This window comes from Eriocheir sinensis, chromosome 9, assembly GCF_024679095.1.
Source record: "Eriocheir sinensis breed Jianghai 21 chromosome 9, ASM2467909v1, whole genome shotgun sequence".
NCBI lineage: Eukaryota > Metazoa > Arthropoda > Malacostraca > Decapoda > Varunidae > Eriocheir > Eriocheir sinensis.
This window is the reverse complement of record NC_066517.1, coordinates 12494631-12519532: the sequence shown is the minus strand read 5'-3', so window position 1 is coordinate 12519532 and position 24902 is coordinate 12494631. Positions and strand designations below refer to the sequence as shown.

The following is a 24902-nucleotide window of genomic DNA, read 5'->3' as shown; positions in this document are numbered from 1 at the left end:
CCTCTCTTTTGGCTACTCTTTACTTTTTACTTTTGTGGGAGCGGCGAGTAGCTGGCTTTTTTTTTCACTCTTTTTGTTGTCCTTGAGCCGCATCCTATGATGTAAAAAAAAAAAAGTGCCACACGGGTGCTGCCACTAAGCGGGCACTCTCCGAAACCCCCCGGCCATTAAAATCTCTTACGTAGCCCTTCCTTTGTCTAGGATGGAGGTCGCCAAGGAGTCTAGAGTTAAATGAATGCCATAGAGAGATTCAAGACCATCTCAAGTTAGTTTAATTTTATTCAGAGGTGGAAGGAAATAATGATCATATTTCTCATTCTTTATTTACTACATTGATATGAAAGTGGTTCTTTTTAAGAATTGGAATACATTATTTACGAGTACCTAAACTAATATTCTTTCTATATATGTATTTTCACCCGTTTACCTAAATCTATATAGTACATTCATTACCTAACATATCATTACCTAATTCTACCTGAGATTAGCTTCAACATGGATCTTGAGCAGTACTGATTGGACTCTTGCTTGGTCTATGAACACTTATAAAAGTTAAGGTAAAAGTATTTATAAAACTGTTATTCACATGATAATAATGACTGCATCCGTGTGCCCGTGCGTTGCCATGCTGAACAGAATGCCGTGTGATGCGTGGCGCCAAAATTGTAGCTTCCTGAGTGATTTTGTATGGAAAATTAGTTGTCTTCTTTATAAATCGATATATCCTTTTCAGAAATTTGAGCACTGAGCATTTATAAATATTCACAACAAGACCCTAAGCGTCCCGGGGGCCAAAGATCGTGAGAAGGGCGCCCGGCCAGTGTGCAGGGAAGGTGACGAGAGTACAGGACCAGCTACCCTCCCCCATCCCCCCGACGCCACTCTTCTCCCCCTTCCGGCGGCACAGTCCCCTGCATCCACGTAATCCGCCGCCCCCTACATGTGGGACCCATCCTGCCTGCCCTTAGCGGCCCATATCCAGGAACTCGAACTCTTAGCAGCCTCACTGCGTGGCGGAAGTGGCAGGGGAGGGAGGAGCGAGGGGCAGGGGCGGGGCCTGGCGCGCCACCCAAGCAAGAGACACGAGGTCAGCGGAAAACAAGTCTGTCGCGAGGAGCTGAGGCTGCGAGGATAAGCTTCGTATTGAGAGGTTCCCCGCCACAGCCCGTCGAGGTGCGGGCTGTGGCAGCCGTGCTAGCGGGAGGCCGAGAAGGCGGCGCGGTGCCTCAGCCGCAGCTTGATCCTGGAGATGGCCTGCACCTTGGCCCTGAAGGTGCCGCCGCCGCCCCCGCCGTGCCCGTGGGAGTGCCCGCCGTGCCGCTCCCGGAACTCTGCCTCCAGCCTGTAGTAGATGCCGGGGTCGGGGCCGCTGGTGCACTCCTTGCGGCGGTCCGGGCGGCCGCGGTGGCCCCGCTGATTGCCGTGGGCCGCGTCCTGGGTGTTGGGGGCGGCGAGCGTCAGCCACGCCGTCAGATCCCGCAGCACGCGACTCTCCCGCTCCCTCTGCGCGTCCTGGTTGTGCCGCGTTGACCTGCCGGCGTCCCAGCGCAGACTCTGCTCCACCATCACCCTGCAATACGCCATCGTGACCCTAAGTGCCAGACTCCATGAGGGAGCACACATGTAAACTTGCCCGAGACGGGGGTGATACATGCTTTCACACTCGCACAAAACCCTGACTAATACAAACAGCCTTTCAAACACTCCACAGTCCCACACCCTCCTAGGAGGCTTCAAGCCACAAACAGCCACGTAAACAAACAAACAGTTCCTGTACTCACTCGCAGGCGATGGTGCGTCGGGCGCGGTTGGCCCTCCGGATGAGGTTGGCCTTGAGCCTCGAGCTGATGCGTGCCCGGCCGCCGCCCTCCTCCTCGTCCGACGAACTCTCGCTGCTCACGCCCACGCTGTTCACCACCACCCCCTGGCTCGGGGCCACGGCGGCGCTCTCCCCGGCCGGCGCTTTCCCGCTGGGCTGCCCCTCGCGTTCACCGGCTGAGATAGAAGAAAATATTACTCCCAAACACTAGCAAACAAACACCGACTAAAACCTTCTGTAGTAAAAGAACAGATTTAAATGTATTATGGCTGAGATTAAGAGCACAGAGCATGTTAAGGTTCAGACGTAGGGAACAAGAACTTAATGTGGAAGGTATTAAAATAATCTCGAACTTTCTCTACACCTTTTCACCCTCAAATCAAAAAAGTTGAATTTCAAATTAAAAATGTTGAAATTCAAATTAAAAAAGTTGAATTTCAAATTAAAAAAGTTGAATTTAAAATTAAAGAAGTTGAATTTCAAATCTAAAAAGTTGAAATTAAAATTTTAAAAAGTTGAATTTCAAATTAAAAAAGTTGAAATTAAAAAAGTTGAATTTCAAATTTAAAAAGTTGAATTTCAAATCTAAAAAGTTGAAATTCAAATTAAAAAAGTTGAATTTCAAATTTTAAAAGTTGAAATTCAAATTAAAAAAGGCGAGGTTCAATTAATAGATGAAGTGCAAGTCATAGAAAGATATATGTGCATGCCTACATACATAAATGCATATATCCACAAACTTATATATATATAGATATATATATATATATATATATATATATATATATATATATATATATATATATATATATATATATATATATATATATATATGGTTAAACGTGATAGTCAGTTCAATGTTAACTATTTTCTTTAGAAAATTCTCTTTCTCTCGAATAATAGTCCTATTCTCTTTTTTTTGCCGCTACATCGACGACATTTTCATCAAAACCACAAGCACCGAGGACGCCGAACATCTCAGAAGACTCCTTCAAAAATTATCCGGATTAAACTTCACCATCGAGCATAGCACCAACGGATCCATGCCTTTCCTGGATATCCTCGTCAAGCAAGATCAAGACGCCTTCAACACTGCTGTCTACGTGAAGGCTACTAACCCAGGTCACTGTCTCAATGGAAGGAGCGAGTGCCCCAAACGCTACAAAGACTCCACCATAGGGGCCTACATCCGGAGAGCACTCACCCACTGTAGTAACTGGCAGCAAGTCCACCATGAAATAGATCGGTCTACCCAGGTACTACTCAACAACGGTTTTGACAAAGCAGACATCTACAGGCAAACCAGGAAAATAATGGATCAATGGCACGCTGCAACCAGCAACACAACCGAGGAGAAAAATAACATCAATATTTATTACAAATCACACTTCTCTACTGCGTATAAAGAAGATGAAAGAATAATGAAACAAATCATAAGAAGAAACGTCACACCAACAGATCCCGAGAAGAAACTGAACATCGTCATATACTACAAGAGCAAGAAAACAAGCCACCTAATTATGAGAAACAGCCCCCAAGAAGAAAAGACGCCTACACAGGAGTCGCATGTCGTTTATAGGTTTATTTGTAAACGAGGGATCTGCGAAGCCCTCCCCTCAACCTACATCGGCATGACAACGATGAAGCTGAGCAGGCGAATGAGCTACCACCTGACATCCGGAGCCCCGCGCCAACACCTACTACAGAAGCACAATACAGTGCTAACAAGGAAAATTTTAGAAGAAAACACAGACATAATCGCAAGATGCCCCGACGAACGACGCCTCCCGATTCTAGAAGCCCTCAACATAAAAGAAATGGAGCCCAACTTAAACAAGCAGGCCCTAGATCTACAGGCTCTCCCGAGTATGCGCAGGAGTGCTGCGCACCAGCCTAACCAATCAGCAGCCGGTGCGCAACACGGGGAGGGAGACGACACGCCTTATTAAATACCGGGCACCCGGCGTCAGGGTTCCCAGTGACGGTACAAATGTACCATTTTGATACTTTTTGTCGGTAGCGGTACATTTTTACGACATTGAGCTAAAGTGGTACGAAATTATCATTAAGGAAAAATTTGATACTTTTTTACCAATTTAGTAAGAAAAATGATACATTTTCGTCTCACCGATGCATCCAGGGAAATGTGAAAAAAAGTATAAGTCCCGGTATAAATTTGTATTTACGTATATATTCTACCGCAAATCAGTGTTTCTGTGTTTTTGTGACCCGTTAAAATCATGTATCTGAGTATACAGCTGATGGGGCAGGGTATACGGCGTTGCCTCGGTGACGCTGAGCATGGATAGCATTGTGAAATGGTAGATAATATTGGGGCACTTTCATATATCATTGTCATCATGATGGACAACATTCACTATACATTAAATTATACATAGAATGCCATAAGATCGTTAATTTATCAAAGGCATAGATATTATTTTGTAAGATATGTAATAAATTGTATATCTATACCAAATGTATTGTTTTTCCACTTATAGATTAGAATTCTACATTGTCTGTGTTATCTTAATTATAAGTTTTAATCTCTCTCTCTCTCTCTCTCTCTCTGTTACCATACAAGTCATCATGCTGCAATAGTCACTGCAGACTGTGTACACCCTACATCACTGCCAGACGTAAGAGTTAAAAAAATAATATTTAAGTAATTTCCTCACTATAAAATATAAATTACCTAAAATTACCGGTTGATACTTTTTTTGATACTTTTTTTCAGCCATATGGTACATTTTTACATCTTGATCATTTTGTATGGTACGCTTTAGTTTTTTCCACTGGGAACACTGCCCGGCGTGCACCAGCCATTCTCTCTCCACCAGCGAGCAGAAAACTCCTCCTCCACCGAACACTTCAAGCCACTGAAGAAGGGTTAAGAAACCCGAAATCGCGATCTGGATACAAAGATGACCACTTACGGTGAAGTCATCACCAAATTGACAAAAGAGAATAGGACTATTATCCGAGAGAAAGAGAATTTTCTAAAGAAAATAGTTAACATTGAACTGACTATCACGTTTAACCAGACATGTTTAAGAGAAAATCTCCTGCCCATATATACCCTCAATATATATATATATATATATATATATATATATTAATATTTATATATATATATATATATATATATATATATATATTTATATATATATATTTATATTTATATATATATATATATATATGAAAAATTGCGTGAGCGGCGTGGATCGAACTCGCGTCCACTAAGGTGGAAACCCTAAGCTCTACCACTGAGCCATCGGGTAGTGTGTGTGTGTGTGTGTGTGTGTACGGCATGTATGTATGTATGTATGTATTTATGTGTGTGGAGGGGATGTGTGGTATGAGTGCTTGTGGAATAAGTATTTGTGGAATGAGTGCTTGTGAAATGAGTGCGTGTGGAATAAGTATTTGTGGAATGAGGGTTTGTGGAGTGAGTGCGTGTGGAATAAGTATTTTTGGAATGAGTGCTTGTGGAAGGAGTGCATGTAGAATAAGTATTTGTGGAATGAGTGCTTGTGGAAGGAGTGCGTGTGGAATAAGTATTTGTGGAATGAAGGTTTGTGGAATGAGCGTGTGTGGAGTGAATATTTGTCGAATGAGTTTTTAAGGAATGAGTGCTTGTGGAATGAGTGTTTGTGGTATAAGTGAGTGTGGAATGAGTCCTTGTCGAATGAGTGCGTGTGGAGTGAATATTTGTGGAATGAGTGCGTGTGGAGTGAGTCCTTGAGGAATGAGTGCTTGTGGAATGAGTGCATGTAGAATGAGTGTGTGTGGAATGAGTGTTTGTGGAATGAGGGTTTGTGGAATGAGTGCGTGTGGAATGAGTGTGTGTGGAATGAGTGTTTGTGGAATGAGTGTTAGTGGAATGAATGCGTGTGGAGTGAGGGGATCTGGAATGAGTCCTTGGAATGAGCGAATGTGGAATGAGTGAGACAAAGAAAACAAAATAACTACAGTTCCCATTCAATTACTATGGTGGAGGCGCCGAGTGCGGGTCATTCAATATAGCGGCCGGCGGCCGAACGCTGACGGGGGAGATAACCCCTCCATGTGTATTAGAGCTCAGTGGGAGAGAGGCGCACTATTACGCTATACGTAGCAATTTTATATATATATATATATATATATATATATATATATATATATATATATATATATATATATATATATATATATATATATATATATATATATATATATATATATATATATATATATATATATCTATGTATGTGAAGGTATTCTATGTTTCATTATTTATAACTTCAACTTTTTTAATTTGAAATTCAACTTTTTAAATTTGATATTCAACTTTTTAATTTGAAATTCAACTTTTTTAATTTGAAATTCAACTTACTTAATTTGAATTTCAACATTTTTAATTTGAAATTCAACTTTTTAAATTTGAATTTCAACTTTTTTAATTTGAAATTCAACTTTTTTAATTTGAAATTCAACTTTTTAAATTTGAAATTCAACTCTCTTAATATGAACTTCAACTTTTTAATATGAAATTCAACTTTTTAAATTTGAAATTCAACTTTTTTAATTTGAAATTCAACTTTTTTAATTTGAATTTCAACTTTTTTTAATTTGAAATTCAGCTTTTTTTAATTTGAGGGTGAAAAGGTGTAGATGTGATAGTAGAACTTGGAAACTATTATAAGAGAGAGGAGATGATTAAGACCTTTAAGTGACATAGTAAAAGTTTGTAGAGCAGATTTACAGCACAGAGACATCACAAAACTACAACAAACAAAAGCATGATCTTACATCGTACTACAGGCAAAGATAAACCTAACGAGGCGGCCACGAGACTCACCGTGCAGGTAATGAGACAGCCAGGAGCGGTCCAGGAGGCTGCGCTCCGCCCTGTTGAACGGAACTAAAGGAACCCCGGCCCACAACACGTCCTGGAAGAAAGGGGAAAAAAAAAAAATAAACAAAGTACACACGAACAGTAAAGATAAAAGCACTTCAAACATTATTCAAACATTATAAATCATAGACGTTCAAACATTATAAATCAAAACAAGTCCAGCACACGCATTAAAAACAAACAAAATAATTTACACGAAAACAAAAATAAGTCAAATACACAATATTTTTTTGCTTCATATCATCAGTTTTCTCTTCTTCTTCTTGTTCATATTCTTGTTCATATTCTTGTTCTTGTTCTTTCTCTTGTTGTTTTCGTTATTGTTCTTGCTCTTCTTGTTCTTATTCTTGTTCTTCCTCTTCTTTCTAATCTTCTTCTTCTTCTTCTATGTCTGCGTTCTCCTCCTCCTCCTCCTCCTCCTCCTCCTCCTCCTCCTCCACTTAAGCTACATATTGAGGGCCCACTTAACCATTTAATTTCACCCTCGCTCTCTCTCTTTCCCCTCAAAACAAAAGAAAACGAGGAGTGTATTATCCTTACCTCGTTCTCGCGGGCAAGCTGCTGGGGAGGCTCGAGGCAGATGAGGAGCTGGAAGGTAAGGAGGTCGTCGTAGATGTGAGGAATAGGCCCCCAGACCTCCTCATCCCCGCTGTGACTCAACTGAACGGTGTGCTCGGTAAGCTGGCAGCCCTGGGTGAGGAGGAAGAGGTATGGGAGAGTGGGAAGAGATGGAAGGAAGAAATGGAATAGGTAGCAAAGGAAAGTGTGAGGAAGAGAGTGATAGAGAAGAATGGGAGATATAATGAGGATGATGAAGGAAGGATAAGGTAAAGAGATGGAGAATGGAAGGAGGAAGGAAAGAGTAGAGAGAATGAAGATGGAGGAAGGAAGAAAGAAAGGGTAAAGGGAATGAGGAAGATACAAAAAACATATATAAATGAGGAGAGAAAGCAAGAGGGAATGTATGCAAAGAAGAAGGGTGGGAAGAAAGGGAGAAAGCACGAAAAATTTAAGAAACGGAGAAGGAATAAGGAAGAAAAGAAAAGAAGATATATATTAGATTAGCATAGGAAGAATATAAAGAAAAAAAACGGTAATAAATATTTGAAGACTCACAACCCTTAACACACACACACACACACACACACACACACACACACGTCTCCTCACACTCACACATGCACAAACTCCACCCAATTCACACACACAAACACACACACGCACTTAAAATCCCCCCCTTCCCCCCTACCTCCCCCAACATATACACGCACTCACATTCCTGACGGGGAGAGGGGAGAAGCGAAGGGCCCGGGCGCCGCAGCAGGGGTGTGTGTCGCTGGGCAGGAGCTGGTCGAGGTCGCAGGCAGAGGCGTCGAGGGGGTGCGTGCGACACATCCGCATCTCGCAGCCCGGGAACACGGCGCCGCAGGTGGAGCACGGCAGAAAGTGGACCTGGGAGAGGATCATTAAAGACCACCTCTCACTTTACACCCCCCTCCACCCCCGGCCCTCCATCCGCCCGCACCCTCACACACATACGCACCTGTCCCCATAGTCTCCAATACACCAGCCTCCAGGTCTTTATGTCGCCCTTCAGCTGTTTCACGTGATCAGTCAGACTCCAGTTCCCGTCCCTGTGGTTTATATTATATGGTTTATATATATAATGTACCTGTAATCATATAACAGGTAAGCTGTATGCATAATCACAACCCCATTAATCATCTTCTTTACCTTTATGATAATTGGGATTCGCTTTACCAGTATAGTTTTTGTAGCAATAATCTTAAAATAAACATAAGAGAAATAAAAACAAGCATAATGAAAAAGGAAAACAATACAGCGAAGAGGAAAACGGAGGGCTTACCTGGTGTGAGAGTAGTACACCTGGCCAGTGGTGGTGACGGTGGTGTTGGCGGCGACACAGGTGACGAGGCGCTCCACTGCCCGCGTCACCAGCTGCCCACAGTCACAACACCTGCGGCACACACATATAGATAGACAGACAGACAGACACAGATAGACAGACAGGCAGACCGAGAGATAGATAAATAGGTAAATAATAGTCTCATTCCCCTCATCTTCCCCTCCCTTCCCCTCACCTTTCCCCTCCTTCCCCTCACCTGTAGAGCGTCCCGGCTGTCTTGAATATTCCCCGTGATGGCACCGGATTCACCTCACACAGGGCCTGGAGGAAGCGTGCGTAGAGCTTGTTGAGGATCCTGTCTCTTCTGTCCCTTACGCCCTCCAGCTCCCAGTGTGTGAAGAGACGCGCCAGCCTAGAGGAAGAGAAGAAGAGGACGAAAGATGAGATGGAGAGCAGGTGATGTGAGGTGCATAAAATAGGAGAGTAGGAAGGGAAACGAAGAGGAGAAAAAAGTAAATTTAGTGTGTAGGAATAAGAGGAAAAAGAGAAACATAGAGGAAATGGAGAGTAGTTTATGTGTGGTGCATATATAGGAGAGGAGAACGCGAAGGGAAAGGAAGAGGAGAAAAGTAAAATTAGGGTGTTGGAAAGAAAGGAACAATCAGATAAGTAAATGAGGAGAGTTAGAGAAAGAGAAAGAAAGGGAAAGACAAAATGAATAAAAGTGTGGTATGTGAGGGAGAGGGAGAGAAGAAAGAGAAGAGAGGAGAAGAGCAAGATTGAGATGTTGGAGGGGGAAGAAGAGGAAAACAGGAAAGAAAAGGAGAAAGAGGACGAGACAAATGAAGTTAAATTCCCTGATACAAAAAAAAAAAAAAGTGATTGAACCGAATAACCAGAATGAAATTTCTAATGAACAGGTGATGCAAACTCACCTGGAGAGTATGGCGTCGGAGAGGCAGGTGAGGTTGACCTGAGCCTCGAGGATGAGGTTGACGTTGTCGTGGACGTACTGAAGGACCTCCTCCACCAAGGGCGTCATCTTAAGGAACTCCGCCGAGATTAGGATGGACACGGCGGTCTTGGGCTCTGCGTGAGGAGGAGAATGAGGAGGAGAATGAAAAAGGGAAGGACAGAAGGAGACTAAGGGAGATCACAAGAGGTCTTGCAGAAGGAAGGGGATGAAGAGGATGAGAAGGGATGGAAGGAGACGAAAGAAGATCACAGGAAGAGGATAGAAGGGGATGATGAGGTATCACATAAGGTTTTGCATGAGGAAGGGAGATGAGGAGAAGAGAAAGGAGATGAGGGGGGTCACAGGAGGTTCTGCACAAGGAGAGGAAGAGATAGATGGAGATGAAGGAAACTAAACTCTATTTTTGAAACCTCTTCTTTTCCGTAAAAATCAAATAATTGGCGAATCCACAAGCAAGACAAAAAAAAAAATGCTTCGAGAGGAGAAAGAAAATAGAGGCAGACAACATTAGAAAAATTAAAAAGAGGAATAACTTTAAAAAAAGATGAAAAGGAGAGTAGAAAAATTAAGAAAGGATTGAAATGTAAAATCCATAAAAAAACGACAAAAATGCATTGGAGAGGAAAACAGGTTACTTAGATCGAGATAGTTTTGGAATGGGTATGAAGAAGACTTAGATTCCTCACCAAGGACGGGGGAGACGTGGTCCTCGGTCTGTCCCTGCTTCACCCAGCGCAGGAGCCACTCGAAGATGGTCACGTCGCAGTGCACCGAGATGTCCACGTCCTCCAGCCGCTGACCTGACCACCGCCAGGAAGAGGAGAGAAAACGCTAAAGGAAAAATTTCATCCTACTCTTTGCCGACATCACAAGCGCAATAAAAGAACATACATGAATACAGAGCAAAGAAAAGGAGGAAAAAGAGGACGAGACTGAGGAGTAGGAACATTATTCGTAACCAAAATAGAAGGCAGAGAATATATACATAGCAAAATGGAAACAAACATAGAAACAATACGTAGGGAAGGAATTGGAAAAGAGGACTACACTAATAAGAACAGAAAAATCATAACATGTTACAAAAGAGGAAAAAGAAAAGAGAAAACTTGTCAAAATTGAAACTGACATAAATACAGAACAAGGAAGAGGAGGAGGGAAAGAGGACGAAGAGGTAGAAAGGGGAATAGTGAAAGAGAAGTAGCAGGAGTAGGAAGAAAAAGAAATGCATGAAGAACCAAAGGAAAAAAAACAACGAGGAGGAGGACGAGAAGGGGAACGAATAGGAGACAAGCTGTACAGGTGAATGCTTCTTACCTGCTGTGACGTCCGCGAAGTAGCCGATGTGGTGGATGAGGAGGTCACGTGGGCAGGTGAAGTCCTGACGCAATCCACGCGCCTCGTCACACACGTGGATGACGATGGCGGGGCTGGGGAAGGAGGGAGGGAAGGTGGAGATGGAAAGGGAATGAAGGAAGTTAACGTAGGGGCGAAAATGGAGTAAAGAAGAATGATGAAGGAAAACAGACTCAGAGAGAGAGAGAGAGAGAGAGAGAGAGAGAGAGAGAGAGAGAGAGAGAGAGAGAGAGAGAGAGAGAGAGAGAGAGAGAGAGAGAGAGAGAGAGAGAGAGAGAGAGAGAGAGAGAGAGAGAGAGAGAGAGAGAGAGAGAGAGAGAGAGAGAGAGAGAGAGAGAGAGAGAGAGAGAGAGAGAGAGAGAGAGAGAGAGAGAGAGAGAGAGAGAGAGAGAGAGAGAGAGAGAGAGAGAGAGAGAGAGAGAGAGAGAGAGAGAGAGAGAGAGAGAGAGAGAGAGAGAGAGAGAGAGAGAGAGAGAGAGAGAGAGAGAGAGAGAGAGAGAGAGAGAGAGAGAGAGAGAGAGAGAGAGACAAAAGACCGATAAACATAAATAAAAACATGCGGAAATATATTGAGACAGAGGCAGAAAATGTGAAAGTCAGGCAAACAGAGAGACAAAGAGACAAGCAAACAGGAAGAGAGGAGCAGAGCAAAAAAAGAAGACAAACCGAAGATGAACAGTAAAAAGACACAAGGACATAGACAAAGACAGACAGAGGATAAGGTCGAAGAAACAAAGACAGACAGATAAAGAAAAAGAGGTAGACAGAAACAGAGACACATAAGACAGAAGACAGACAAATCGAAAAAGACAAAAAATAAAAGACAGACGAAGTCAGACAGAAATTGAGACAGAAACAAAGAAAGGAACAAAAAACAGAAAAGAGACAAAAAAAAAAGAAGACAAAACAACAGAAAAAAATAAAAGAAAACAAAGACAAAAAAAGGTAGAGAGAGGAACAGAGGATGAAACAGAGACAGAGACAGAGAGAGAGACAAAGACGTCCCCTTACCTTCTGTCAGGGGTTGTTCTGTATACCGTAGGGGGCGCAGGAGGTGGGGGACGCGGCTCCTCTCTCGGCACGGGGACGGCGAGGGTGTTGGGGGAGTGTGTAGGGGAGTACCTGGAGCTGCTCCCCTCCCCTGACCCCCGCGGCGACTTGCTGGGGGGCGGAGGGGAGAAGGAAGGAGAGGAAAAGTAAAGGAAGGGGAGGAAAAGTAAAGGAAGGGGAGGAAAGAAGGAAGGGGAGGAAAGAAGGATGGGGAAGAAAGAACGATTGGGAGGAAAGAAGGAAAGGGAGTAAAGAAGGAAACGGAGGCAAGAAGGATGGGAAGGAAAGAAGGATGGGGAGGAAAGCAGGAAGTGGAGGAAAGAAGAAAGGGGAGGAAAGAAGGATGGGGAAGAAAGAAGGATGGTGAGGAAAGAAGGAAGGGGAGGAAAGAAGGAAGGGGAGGAAAGAAGGAAAGGAGGAAAAGAAGGATGGGGAGGAAAGTATGAAGGGAGGAAAGAAGGATGGGGTGGAAAAGAAGGAAGGGGAGGAAAGAAGGATGGGGAAGAAAGAACGATTGGGAGGAAAGAAGGAAGGGGAGTAAAGAAGGAAAGGGAGGCAAGAAGGATGGGAAGGAAAGAAGGATGGGGAGGAAAGAAGGATGGGGAGGAAAGCAGGAAGTGGAAGAAAGAAGAAAGGGGAGGAAAGAAGGATGGGGACGAAAGTAGGAAGGGAGGAAAGAAGGAAGGGAGGAAAGAAGGAAGGGGAAGAAAGAAAGAAGGGGAGGAAAAGAAGGATGGGGAGGAAAAGAAGGAAGGGGAGGAAAGAAGGATGGGGAGGAAAGGGAGGGAGGAAAAGAAGGATGGGGAGGAAAGAAGGAAGGGGAGGAAAGAAGGATGGGGAGGAAAGAAGGAAGGGCAGGAACTACGGATGGGGCTGAAAAGAAGGATGGGGAGGAAAGAAGGTTTGGAGGAAAAGAAGGATGGGGAGGAAAGAAAGAAGGGGAGGAAAGAAGGATGGGGTGGAAAAGAAGGAAGGGGAGGAAAGAAGGAAGGGGAGGAAAGAAGGATGGGGAGGAAAAGAAGGTTGGGGAGGAAAGAACGATGGGGAGGAAAGAAGGAAGGAAGGAAAAGAAGGAAGGGGAGGAAAGAAGAAGGAAGGAAAAGAAGGATGGGAGGAAAGAACGTTGGGGAGGAAAGAAGGAAGGAAAAGAAGGATGGGGAGGAAAGAAGGATGGGGAGGAAAGAAGAAGGGAAGGCAAAGAAGGATGGGGAGGAAAGAAGAAGGGAAGGAAAAGAAGGAAGGGGAGGAAAGAAGGATGGGGAGGAAAGAAGAAGGGAAGGAAAAGAAGGATGGGGAGGAAAGAAGGATGGGGTGGAAAGAAGAAGGGAAGGAAAAGAAGGATGGGGAGGAAAGAACGTTGGGGAGGAAAGAAGAAGGGAAGGAAAAGAAGGATGGGGAGGAAAGAAGGATGGGGAGGAAAGAAGAAGGGAAGGAAAAGAAGGATGGGGAGGAAAGAACGTTGGGGAGGAAAGAAGAAGGGAAGGAAAAGAAGGATGGGGAGGAAAGAACGTTGGGGAGGAAAGAAGAAGGGAAGGAAAAGAAGGATGGGGAGGAAAGAACGTTGGGGAGGAAAGAAGGAAGGGGAAGAAAAGAAGGAAAGAAAGACAGAAAGAAAGTAGGAAAGAAGAAAGGAAAAATGGAAGGAAAAGAAAAGAAGGGCAGAAGGAAGGGAAGAAAAGGAAAGGAAAATGGGAATGTATGTTAGATTTTTTATGGTGTTTAATTTTAATGTATGTTTTTTCCTGCTCTTTTTGTCTTTATTTTTGGTTTACATTCCTTTTTTTTGTCCTATTCTTATTATTACAATTACTACCATTACTACTGCTACTACTACTACTACTACTACTACTACTGCTGCTGCTGCTGCTACTACTACTACTACTACTACTACTACTACTACTACTGTTACTATCACCACCGCCACCAAAACCACCAACAACAACAACCCAACTTCCACCTCAATAAAAACTCAACACTCAAACTCATCCCATCGCCACGTACTAACCAGGTGGTGGGAGAGGCAGGGGTGAGGGTGTTGCCGTTGCCCTTCCCAGCGGTCTTGGCGGAGGGCGGCGTGGGCGTGAGGGCCGTGGTGTTCCCGAGGTTAAGTGAGGATACCATGTAAGGGAGAATAGAGTCCAGAAGCCCGTCCTGAAGAAGGGAGATTAAAAGGGAAAGTAAGGGAGGTGAAGGTGAGTGAGTGAGTAAGTATGGGTGAGTAAGGGTAGGTATTTAGGGTTAAGTAAATCAGTAAATAAGTAAATAAGTAAGTAGGTAGGTAGGAAGGTAGGTAAGTAAGAATAATTAGGGAGGGAGGGGAGAAGGAAGGAAGGAGGGAAGGAAGGAAGAAAAGAAGGAAGGAAGGAAAGAAGGATTGAAGGAAGGAGGGAAGAAAGAAAAGAAGGAAGGAAGGAAGAGAGGAAGGAAGGAAGGAAGGAAGGAAGGAAGGAAGGAGGGATAGGAAAGAAGAAAGGAAGGATATAAGTAAGAAAGGAAGTAAGGAAGGAAGGAAGGAAGAAAGAAAAGAAGGAAGGAAGGAATAAGGAAGGAAGGAAGGATATAAGTGTCAGGACCCAGAAAACGAGGAAACAGAGGAGTGAGATATACAACTGTGTAAACACCTGACAGGACAAACACTAACAAAAAGGGTGACATATATATAAATGTAAACATCTCAAGTACAAAAGAGGGGAAACAACGAGGGTAAAGGAAAACAGATACCCAGAGAGGAAAGGCAGGTATACAACTGTGTAGACATCTAACTCCTACAAACAAAAAAAAAACGCCAACTTTCGGTAGAAATAACAGAAAATGAACGGAGAACGAACAAGGGAGTAACCTTTAATATAATAAGATGAAGGCTATAACGAACAAGGGAGTAACCTTTAATATAATAAGATGAAGGCTATAACGAACAAGGGAGTAACCTTTAATATAATAAGATGAAGGCTATAACGAACAAGGGAGTAACCGCCTCACATGAATATAAGGAAAAGAAGGCTATAACGAACAAGGGAGTGACCTTAAAAATAATGAAAAGAAGGCTATAATTAACATAACTCAAGAGTAACTTTGTTAGGCAGATCGCACTACTCATGATAATACATATGCAAAAGTGGCAGCACTCCTAGAAACAGGAGCGTGTGAGTTTTAACGGATGAATTTATTAAAGAATTAGAAATAACTGTGAAGCGAAACCCGTGAATATTGTCTCTGTGCAAAGATACCATATTGAAAATGACGGTAAAAGACAAGTTAATATGGAAGGAAAAAGTAGTTTCCAAGACTTATTGATAACACGCGATGTAGATTTGCCGACTCATATTATGTTGAGTACTGATTTGTCGTGTAGCACGAGATTATTTTGAAAACATTGCAACTAAATGAGGAACGAAAGAACGAAGCTTAAAACTGATAATAGAAGGGGAAACCATACAATTATGCCAGGAAAAATATGTCTTATATCTAGAGGTGAAGGATCTTAGCTAAATGTAGATGGAAATGAAGAAAGTCTCACTGAAAATAAGGCCGTACGTTGCCAAGCAGCGGAACCTTTGCAACTGCATGCATCTGTTGCAGGTTACATAACGCTAGTGACGTAACTACAGGCAAGTGAAGCTTTATTTGAGCCTTGTGTTAGTACTCCTCAGGCTAGAATCTTGTGCTCAGGGATAGTTAAGTTAACCCCTTCATCTGACAATCAAAGATCTTATGTCACTGTGCCGTATTTGAATATTGAAAGTGAGTGTAAAGATAGATGATAATACAACGTTAGGATCTGTGAAGCCTGTCACTCATGAGCTATACGCTGATCTGCCACAAGTATCTAGTGTACAGACTGCTGACTGACAGCTAAAACAGACTTGAAGCCCGCAGAGCTTGAAGTAAGGAAGAAAAGCCTCTATCAAATTGTTGACGCTAAATTCCCAAGTGAAGAGAGAGAATTAGGTTTTAAAGTCCTTAATAGATAAATATATAACAGTGTTTTCCACAGAACAAGAACCATTAACAGCAACGCTCTATTTTTTTAAGCACCATCAAGCAAAACACTGATGAAGTAGTGTACAGGCGTTCATATAACATTCATATCAGTTATCATGACAGAGTAAATAAACAACTTATATCGCTCCAGCAACAGGGTGTGATTCGCCCTTCGCGATCACCCTATAATGCCCCACTTATCCCAGTGCAAAAAAACATGGAGTACTACGACTTTGTCTGGACTTCCGGGCACTTAATAAAACACTACGGGACGACCGGTACCCACTCCCTAATATAACTACCATACTCAATCAATTGGGAGATAGTAAGTTTTTTTTTCATGCCTAGACTTGAAACAGGGTTACCATCAAATCCCCCAAGATGAAATCAGCAGAGAGAAGACATTTTCTTTCCAGCAGGACATTGGGAATTTACTTCCTCCTTTGGCCTTAAAACAGCCCTGTCCTGCTTCAAGAAAATAATAAACACTGTCCTTACAGGACTATTAAGCAACAAGGTTCAGGTGTACCTTGATGACATAATTATCCTGGGCGATATATTTTCTAATCACGCAGATAACTTAGAACAAATTCTGGATCGCTTAAAGGAAGCCAAACTGACTCTTAAGATGGAAAAGTGTAACTTTTTTAAGGACAAAGTAGATTACCTGGGCCATGCCATCCGCTCAGAGGGAATAAGACCTCAATCTAGCAAGCTGGAGGCCATACAAAACATCCCGGCCCCCCAAACTGTTCATGATTTACAGTCATTTCTTGGATTGACTAATTATTATCGCAAATTTATTGCAAATTATTCACAAATCATTGCTCCTCTTCTAAAGATTAACAAGGGAAAGAAAGGTACACTCAAGAAAAAAGATAAAACTCCACTCATATGGACAGATGAAGCAAAAATTGCGTTCTCAACCCTTAAGGATAGAATGCTTGACACAGTCACTCTAAAATTCCCTGACTTAACAAACCTTTTTCAGCTCTACTGTCGCGTCCAGCTACAGTATTGGTGGAGTATTGCAACAACAGTATAATGATAATAAACTAAGACCTATATACTTTTTTAGTAGAAAATTGAACACAGCAGAACAGCGGTACAGTACAGTTGAAAGAGAGGCTTTAGCTGTAATTTATGGGTTGCAAGTAAACCGCCCTTCAATACTGTGTTACTCTATTGAGATCCACACGGATCACAGACACTTATTCTGGCTGTTACAAGTAGCTAGTCCCAACGGCAGGATAGCTGGATGGCAGACTCTCATGAGTGAGTATGATTTCACAATCAATCATTTGCCTGGCAAGGAAAATATAGTTGCAGATTTTTTATCAAGAGTGAAGGCTCAACAGGACACTGAGATTGAATTAGAAGATCCGCGCGATAATGTTTGTGGATGGGGAACAACAAAAACCGTGGAACACGTGAATAATGAGGGGCAAGGTATTGCACTAGTGCAGAAAAAGAAAAAGGCGCCAAATGATATGGAATCAAAATGTATGAAATGTATGGACAGAATTGTGAGTGTATCGGCCATACACTTGACTGGAGTATTCAGGAGATTAGTGAGCTGCAAGATGAGCAGCCAGCATATAGAATGATAAAAAATATGATAAAAGAAGGGTGCCCCATGAATGAGATTGAGCAGAGACTCAGAGATAAAAGGCATAATGTGAAGATGCCCCTGTCAGAGTTGCAGGTGGAACACGATGTGTTATATCGTATTATAGTGAATCCGTACGGAGAAGCCACTAAGGTGGTGGTTCTACCACCCAAGTATTTCCAAGGCGATAACTCTGGCTCATTCGTCGCCAACTGCAGGGCACGGAGGAACCAAAGTTACGTTATCTCGGTGTAGAATGCTTTCTGGCCTGGAAAGAAACGGGATGTAGAAAATTATGTAAGGAAGTGCGTCACATGTAGTCGTTTTAAGCGAGTTGGGAACTTCCACCCTGCTCCTTTGCGGCATTATCCGGACGTCACCGCTCCTTTTGAGAGAATACACATGGACCTTGTGGGTCCCATGGGTGTATCGGACAATGGGTTTCGATACGTAATGACCATAATTGATGTTTTTACAAGGTATTTGATTACAGTACCCTTACGGAGTAAGGAAGCCCGCACAAGGGCGTTGTACGTGAATGTGGTTTGTGTACACGGTGTTCCTCAGACAGTTGTTACAGATCAAGGTTCAGAGTTTGTTAATTCCGTGATGCAGGAGATAACTTCTGAACTCCTCATGCGACACGCGAAAATAACGGCTTACCATCCAAGTGCAAATGGAATAGTAGAGCGCGCAAATTATACCATTGTTAACATTTTGAGGACAATGGTTCTAGGAAATGTGTCCATTTGGGATATAATGTTACCTGCAGCCACCCTGGCATATAATACTGCGTATCATAGCACCATAAAGGAGTCCCCTTTTTATCTCATGTACTTACGGGATCCTCGTATACCCTACACTGTTAGAAAAAAAAATCAGCAGCCCTGGTATGATATTGACTCCTATAAAGAGGAAATGGCTGCAATTGCAAGGAAAGTTTATGATATTTATTCCTATAAAGAGGAAATGACTGCAATTGCAAGGAAAGTTTATGATATTTATTCCTATAAAGAGGAAATGGCTGCAATTGCAAGGAAAGTTTATGATATTTATTCCTATAAAGAGGAAATGGTTGTAATTGCAAGGAAAGTTTATGATATTTATTCCTATAAAGAGGAAATGGTTGTAATTGCAAGGAAAGTTTATGATATTTACTCCTATAAAGAAAAAATGGCTGTAATTGCTAGGAAAGTTTATGATATTGACTCCTATGAAAAGGAAATGGCTGCAATTGCAAATAAAGTTTATGATAGATGCCAGGTTTACAATGAAGAAAGTAGAGAAGAAATGGAAAAGTATTACCAAGTTACAAAAATCAAAACTATCAACGTTGGCGACAGAGTGTTCCTCAAACATACACCAAAAAGAAAAGAAAAGAAAAAGTTGCAACCTATTTTTGATGGACCCTACAGGGTAATAGAGAAGATCAGTGATATAATGGTAAAAATTAGGAACCTCAGGACTAGTAAGGTTTCAACGGCCCCCACAGATATAGTAAAAGTTCTTCATGAAGATTGCATTGATGTGCAGCAATGTCCAACGATTAGGCGAGCATACCCTTTAAATCCAGAGACAGACACTGATCTATTCTTTGCATTGCTCAACCCTGAAATCGCTGAGAAAACTTCTACCGAAAATAATGACTCGTAGCGGAGAGGTGACTGCTACTCATGACACATTAAATAATGTTCGTTCTACAACAGCAATAAACAGCTGATGCACAGGCCCTACCTTCTCAAGTTACTCCCAAACTTTCAGAGCCACCTCGGCATAGATAAAGCCTTCGCTTTTCGACGGTACAAGAGTTGCCTAAAATAATGTCAAAACTAATACGATATAGAACAGGAATAATGCATAAGGATGAAAATGCAATAATTGAGCGGAAATATGACGAAATAAACCACAGATTGATTTGACTCTTTCGGTGTACGACTCAATGACACAACAGGAGTCCCCAACACGTGCTGGCCAAAGTTTCACACCAACATACTATCTATATTATAGTCCTCACAGACAGAGACTATAGTACCGTTTAGCCTCACAGAAGATATTTTAGCTGCATTATATAAAGCACGGATTTTAACTGCTTCGTTACTTGAAATGTTATTCAAATGTCACCTGAGTATCCAGCTGTAAAAGCAAAAAAATACACACTCTTTAATTTTGAAAACGAATTCAGTTCATTGTTGCATCATCTAAGAAAATTTTTAGGCTATGAGATGACTACTATTCAAAACAAGCTGCATGCTTCTATGAATTATAGAAAAAAAAAAAAAAAAACGGGAAATAATTTTTTTGAGGATCCTTGTCTAATAACCTATTTGGTACCGCGACCCAGGCTCAAGTTGATGCTATTCATGAAAAAATAGAGGACTAGAGTCATTAACTGAGAAAGATTTTATATAGTTAAATGTTTATTATGGAAAACTCAACATCGTTAAGTAATATGCATGCCATGCAATCTGCCTTTAACAGGCTATATTCAGCTGTAGATGTATTGAACCAAGTTGTGCGCCAATTTTCTATAGACTTTGGCATTAGGAAGAGAAAAAAGCTCCTACAAGAATTGTTATATTTTGACTTAGCATTGAGACACATAAGACCAGGTATACAAGATTTATATTTGAGTCTGCAGGCTCCCCTGCAAACATACATAACTCCAACCATTATGTGAAACAAACAGTTGTTCAGTACATTAAAGGAAGCCTAGGCTCGGCCTCCAGGTCTTTTGTGCCTTGCAGTTCTTAATTTTTTAGCTCTATATAGGGATGTAATAACTGTCCTCCAGGACAACGGCTTTGCACGATTCTCGTAATTTCTATTTCACCAAACCTTTGCGAGGAGATCCGATTGACACCTTTGATGTCTTTCGAATCGACTCCCTTCCATTTTCTGTGCAGAATAGCACTTACTTTCTTATGTATAGTGTTGATTCAAGATGTATTGCCTTCAGTGAGAATAGGAAAATATATTTTATGCTTTCTAGTATAAAACACTGTAACAAGAATAACCATATGTTAGTTTGTCCTCCCACAGGCCCCGTCCATGAGGCTAGTGACGCAGCCTCTTGTAAATCGGCTGCTTTCTTGAAACATGAGTCAGTGCTCAACCTCTGACACACAATAGTCTTGAAAACATTTCCCCCTATGTTTTGAAAGGTCCTGGCTACTGGACCTGTTCACTTGCCTCCCCCATCACTCTGACACTCACATGCCCTACCCATCCTGTAAACAGACATACTGTCAGCCTGACGGATAATGGGATATTGATGCTTCGGCAAGGTTCTCTTCGCAGTGCTGAGTCCATCCCCCTACAGGAGCTAACAGCTGGCTTGCAGCCCCTAAATTATGTGGTCGAGCCGGATCAGCCCTTTCAACCCGCAATCCATTGGTGGATTGTCTTCGCCATTGTCGTGATCCTGGTTCTTCTGCTGGTGACGTCTGCCGTGGGGTATTCCTATGTCCTACGCTACGCACGACGCCGCCTAATTCCAGACTCGAACCAACTGCAGACATTGCAAGGCATATCTTCTCCACCAACACCTGTGAGATCTCAGGGGCGAGATCTTCCGGAAGGGGAAGTAATGTCAGGACCCAGAAAACGAGGAAACAGAGGAGGATATACAACTGTGTAAACACCTGACAGGACAAACACTAACAAAAAGGGTGACATATATATAAATGTAAACATCTCAAGTACAAAAGAGGGGAAACAACGAGGGTAAAGGAAAACAGATACCCAGAGAGGAAAGGCAGGTATACAACTGTGTAGACATCTGACAGGACAAACACTAACAAAAAAGTGACATATATAACAGTGTAAGCATCTCAAGTACCAAAGAGGGGAAACAACGAGGGTAAAGGAAAACAGATACCCAGACTCAGATACAGAAAACAGATGCCCAGTGGGCGTGGTCAGAAAGTGTGAACAACCATTGAAAAGACTCTGACCTGTGACGTCAGTCGTGGCGACATGTTATGAGCCAATAATTTAACAGAAATATCACTGAGGTAGTGTCTTAAGACTGACTCACGAATAGCAGGAGAAGTAAAACAATACAACATAATGAGCGAGCAGATGGGTGTGACAGGAAGTATTGGCCATTGGTTATGTAGAAAATTAAGGGCGTGTCAAGGATGTAAGTCCGCCTAAAGCAAAGAAAAATGTGGCCTAGAGATCAGTGGTATGGGTAGACCGAGCTTGGTTCTCGCCTCAAGCAGACCTGCTACTCACTCAGCCGAGAATGGCTGTTGTGATCTTAATCGTGAGTAGAAATTCGAGAATCTAAGGGAAACCGACTGTATTGTCCTGGAGATTATAATGTAGGAGATGTGAAGTAGGATTGTGAGTGGGACAGGATTGTGATTATTTGTTTGCGATGTAAAGCAAAGGTAAAACCACTGGGTGTGGTAAAATAATGTGTTTCCATGACTTGTAGTAGATTATACTACAGGAATGTGTTATTAGGATTTTGTGAAGAGAGTACATAATGATTGTGATGTAAGCAGAGAGATACAAACCACTGCTTGTGGAACGACGAGTGTTATTATTATTGGCAACAACTGAGCACATATTGTAGTATTATGTTTAAGACATGTCGTTTGTCATATGTTGCATCCATTGCTGAATATGCCAGTGTTATGATCGTCTGAGCAAAGAATATTGCGTAAGGCAATTACTTTCATTTAATTTTAAATAAATGTATATTATCTTTTTCCCTTGTTTATCCCCGAACACCAGTCTCCAATAACAACTTAAGCCGGATCACGCTACCAGGGATACGAGACGGTGAGATCATTTATGGAGTAATTAATGAGTGATAAAAGAGTTGATTTAATACAAGAAAAGAAGGGTCTAAAATAAGTAAGAAAGGAAGTAAGGAAGGAAGGAAGGAAGAGAGGAAGGAAGGAAGGAAGGAAGAACGGAGGGAAGGAAGGAAGGAAGGAAGGAAGGAAGGAGGGATAGGAAAGAAGGAAGGAAGATTATAAGTAAGAAAGGAAGTAAGGAAGGAAGGAAGGAAGAAAGGAAGGAAGAAAGGAAGGAAGGAAGGAAGGAAATAAGTAAGGAAGGAAATAAGGAAGGAAGGAAAGAAGGAAGGAAGGAATCAAGGAGGTAAATAGGTCAGTAAGTATTAAGTAAGTAAAACCCAAGGCTCACCTGCAGCGCCACTTGCAGGAGCGCCAGCGTCTGTTCCTGCATGGAGGACGCGGGGTTGTTGATGAGTCGTCCCCAGGTCTGCGTGGCGGGGGGCAGGGAGGCGGTGCTGGAGGCGGGGGTGGGGGAGGTTCCTGCCCTCTCCTGCACCCCAGACCCCCGGATCAGCTTGCCCCCAGCGCGCACCTGTGAACGGAAGGTGTGTGTGTGGGGGTAGCTGTGGGGGAAAGGAAGGGAAGGGAAGGGAAGGGAAGGTGAGAAAAGGAAGATGAGGGGAAGGGAATGGAAAGGAAGGGTAAAAAATGGGAAGGGATGGGATGGGAATGGAATGGAATGGATGGAAAGGGAAGGAAAGGGAAGGGAAGGGATAGGAAGGGAAGGGAGGGTAAGAAAAGGAAAATGAGGGAAAGGGAAGGGAAAGGAGGAGTAAGGAATGGAATAGAAGGGAAGGGAAGAAAAGGGAAAGGAGAATAAGGAAAGGGTATGGAAGGGAAGGGTTGGTGTGTGCAAAGGGAAAAGTGTGGGGGAAAGGAAGGTATGGTAAGGTAAGGGAAAGGAAGGGAAAGGAAGAGAAGGGAAGAAAAGGGGAGGGAAGGGAAAAGAAAGGATGGGAAGGAAAGGGAAGGGATGGAAAGGGAAAGGAAAGGAAAGGAAAGGAAGGGAAGGGAAGAAAAGGGAAGGGAAGGGAGAGGAAAGGAAGGGAAGGGAAGGGAGAGTTAAGGAAGGGAAGGGAAGAAAAGGGAAAGGAAGGGAGAAGAAAGGAAAGGAAGGAAAGGGAAGGGATGAAATGGAAAAAGAAAGGAAAGGAAGGGAAGGGAAGAAAAGGGAAAGGAAGGGAAGAGAAGAGAGAGGAAAGGAAGGGAAAGGAAGGGAGGAAAAGGGAAAGGAAAGGTACATGGGCGTCCTCACACCTTCTGCGTGGTGGCGGCGGCGACGCGGTGCAGCTGGGCGGCCGTCAGGAGGAAGTCTAGGACGTGGGCCATGCTGACCGCCCCCGGAGCCACGCCCATGCCCACCCCGCCGCCCGTGTCACGCCCATTGTTGCCTTTGGCCGCCCACGCCTGGCTGATGCCGCTCTTGATGGCTCGCGGGCTGGGGGCGTGGGCGGGGGAGGACGACGAGGGGGTGGCCGCCGCCCCTCCCGACCCGCGGACCTCCTCCAGCATGAGTCTGTGGGAGGGGACGCTGAAGGGACGCTGGAAAGGGGAACTGAAAGGGACTAGTTACATGGGGCGCTGAGGGCGGGCGAAGAGACGCGGCGGTGTGTGACTAGTTCAGGTGACTCCCGCCTCACCCGGCTCCACCTGCACTAGGCCATGGGGGGCAGCACGGCGGCTGGGGCCCTAAAATGGTCTGTTGGCTGGTTTGTGCAGAGCCGCCGCCCCTATGGTGAGGTTAGTTACACTCGTTGCCATGGTAGCCGGTGATGCGAGAAATACCTCCTCGCAGAAATAAGTCGCTCTGGTGTCCACTACGCATGCGCCCTGGAGGAATACACAGCAGATCATCGTATTCATTTGCCTGGTTTTGTTTGTGATGGTTAATATTGTCGTCAGGATAACAACACACCAGACCAACAGTTCAGACAAGCAAGAGCTGAGTGAACATCAACGTGGGTGTAATTCTTCCTTTAAAATTTGCCCTGTTCGTATCTTCTAAAGCCTTCTCTGGATTCAAGGTGTTGCTCTGATGTTTGTGCCATGTATTGGAACCGAATCAGGACAAGTAAATGATAGCGGTGAGTGAAATATAGGAAAAGTAAGCACTCTGAGCCTCTCAGCGAGCTATTTTGCGGCTGCGAGCTGATTCCTGCAACACCTGGTTGGGCTCGTAGAAAGCGAAGACCTTACAGCGTAGACTCCAGCAAAAAGTATTCCCTCAAAATTTCTGAGTAATTGTGTTGTGTTTTGAGAGAAAATGTCCGTTATGTTTATTCTCTCGTATTAGAAAGACTCAAAGTTCTTAAACACTACTTAAAATTATAGAAGGCGAGTATTTAACAATGTAGACTCAGGTAAAGTAGAGGAATATTTCACAATTTCGAAGTACGTGTAGTGTGATGACTATGAAAATAATAATAAGAAAAGGAAGAAGAATTCCCCCCTCTCCCGCCCCAGGTTATGCTATGTTATAGACGATAACAACAAGAAACAACAACCTGATAACCAAAACGACAAATTAAAAAGACATAGA

At 43.1% G+C, this 24902-nt stretch overlaps 1 protein-coding gene across 1 annotated transcript; it reads right to left on the bottom strand.

Moving 5' to 3' along the window:
* Window positions 1–421: 421 nt before the first annotated feature.
* On the bottom strand, window positions 422–24607 carry LOC126996283 (SANT and BTB domain regulator of class switch recombination-like). The gene is made up of 15 exons (XM_050856659.1): window positions 23621–24607; window positions 22713–22895; window positions 13968–14113; window positions 11924–12073; window positions 10874–10986; window positions 10246–10359; window positions 9519–9672; window positions 8840–8995; window positions 8584–8694; window positions 8260–8350; window positions 7992–8168; window positions 7257–7406; window positions 6660–6750; window positions 1782–1995; window positions 422–1570 (listed from the first exon to the last, which is right to left on the bottom strand). Exons 1-15 carry the CDS (start codon window positions 23873–23875, stop codon window positions 1195–1197), a joined length of 2481 nt encoding a protein of 826 aa, XP_050712616.1. The 5' UTR covers window positions 23876–24607; the 3' UTR covers window positions 422–1194.
* Window positions 24608–24902: the final 295 nt, after the last annotated feature.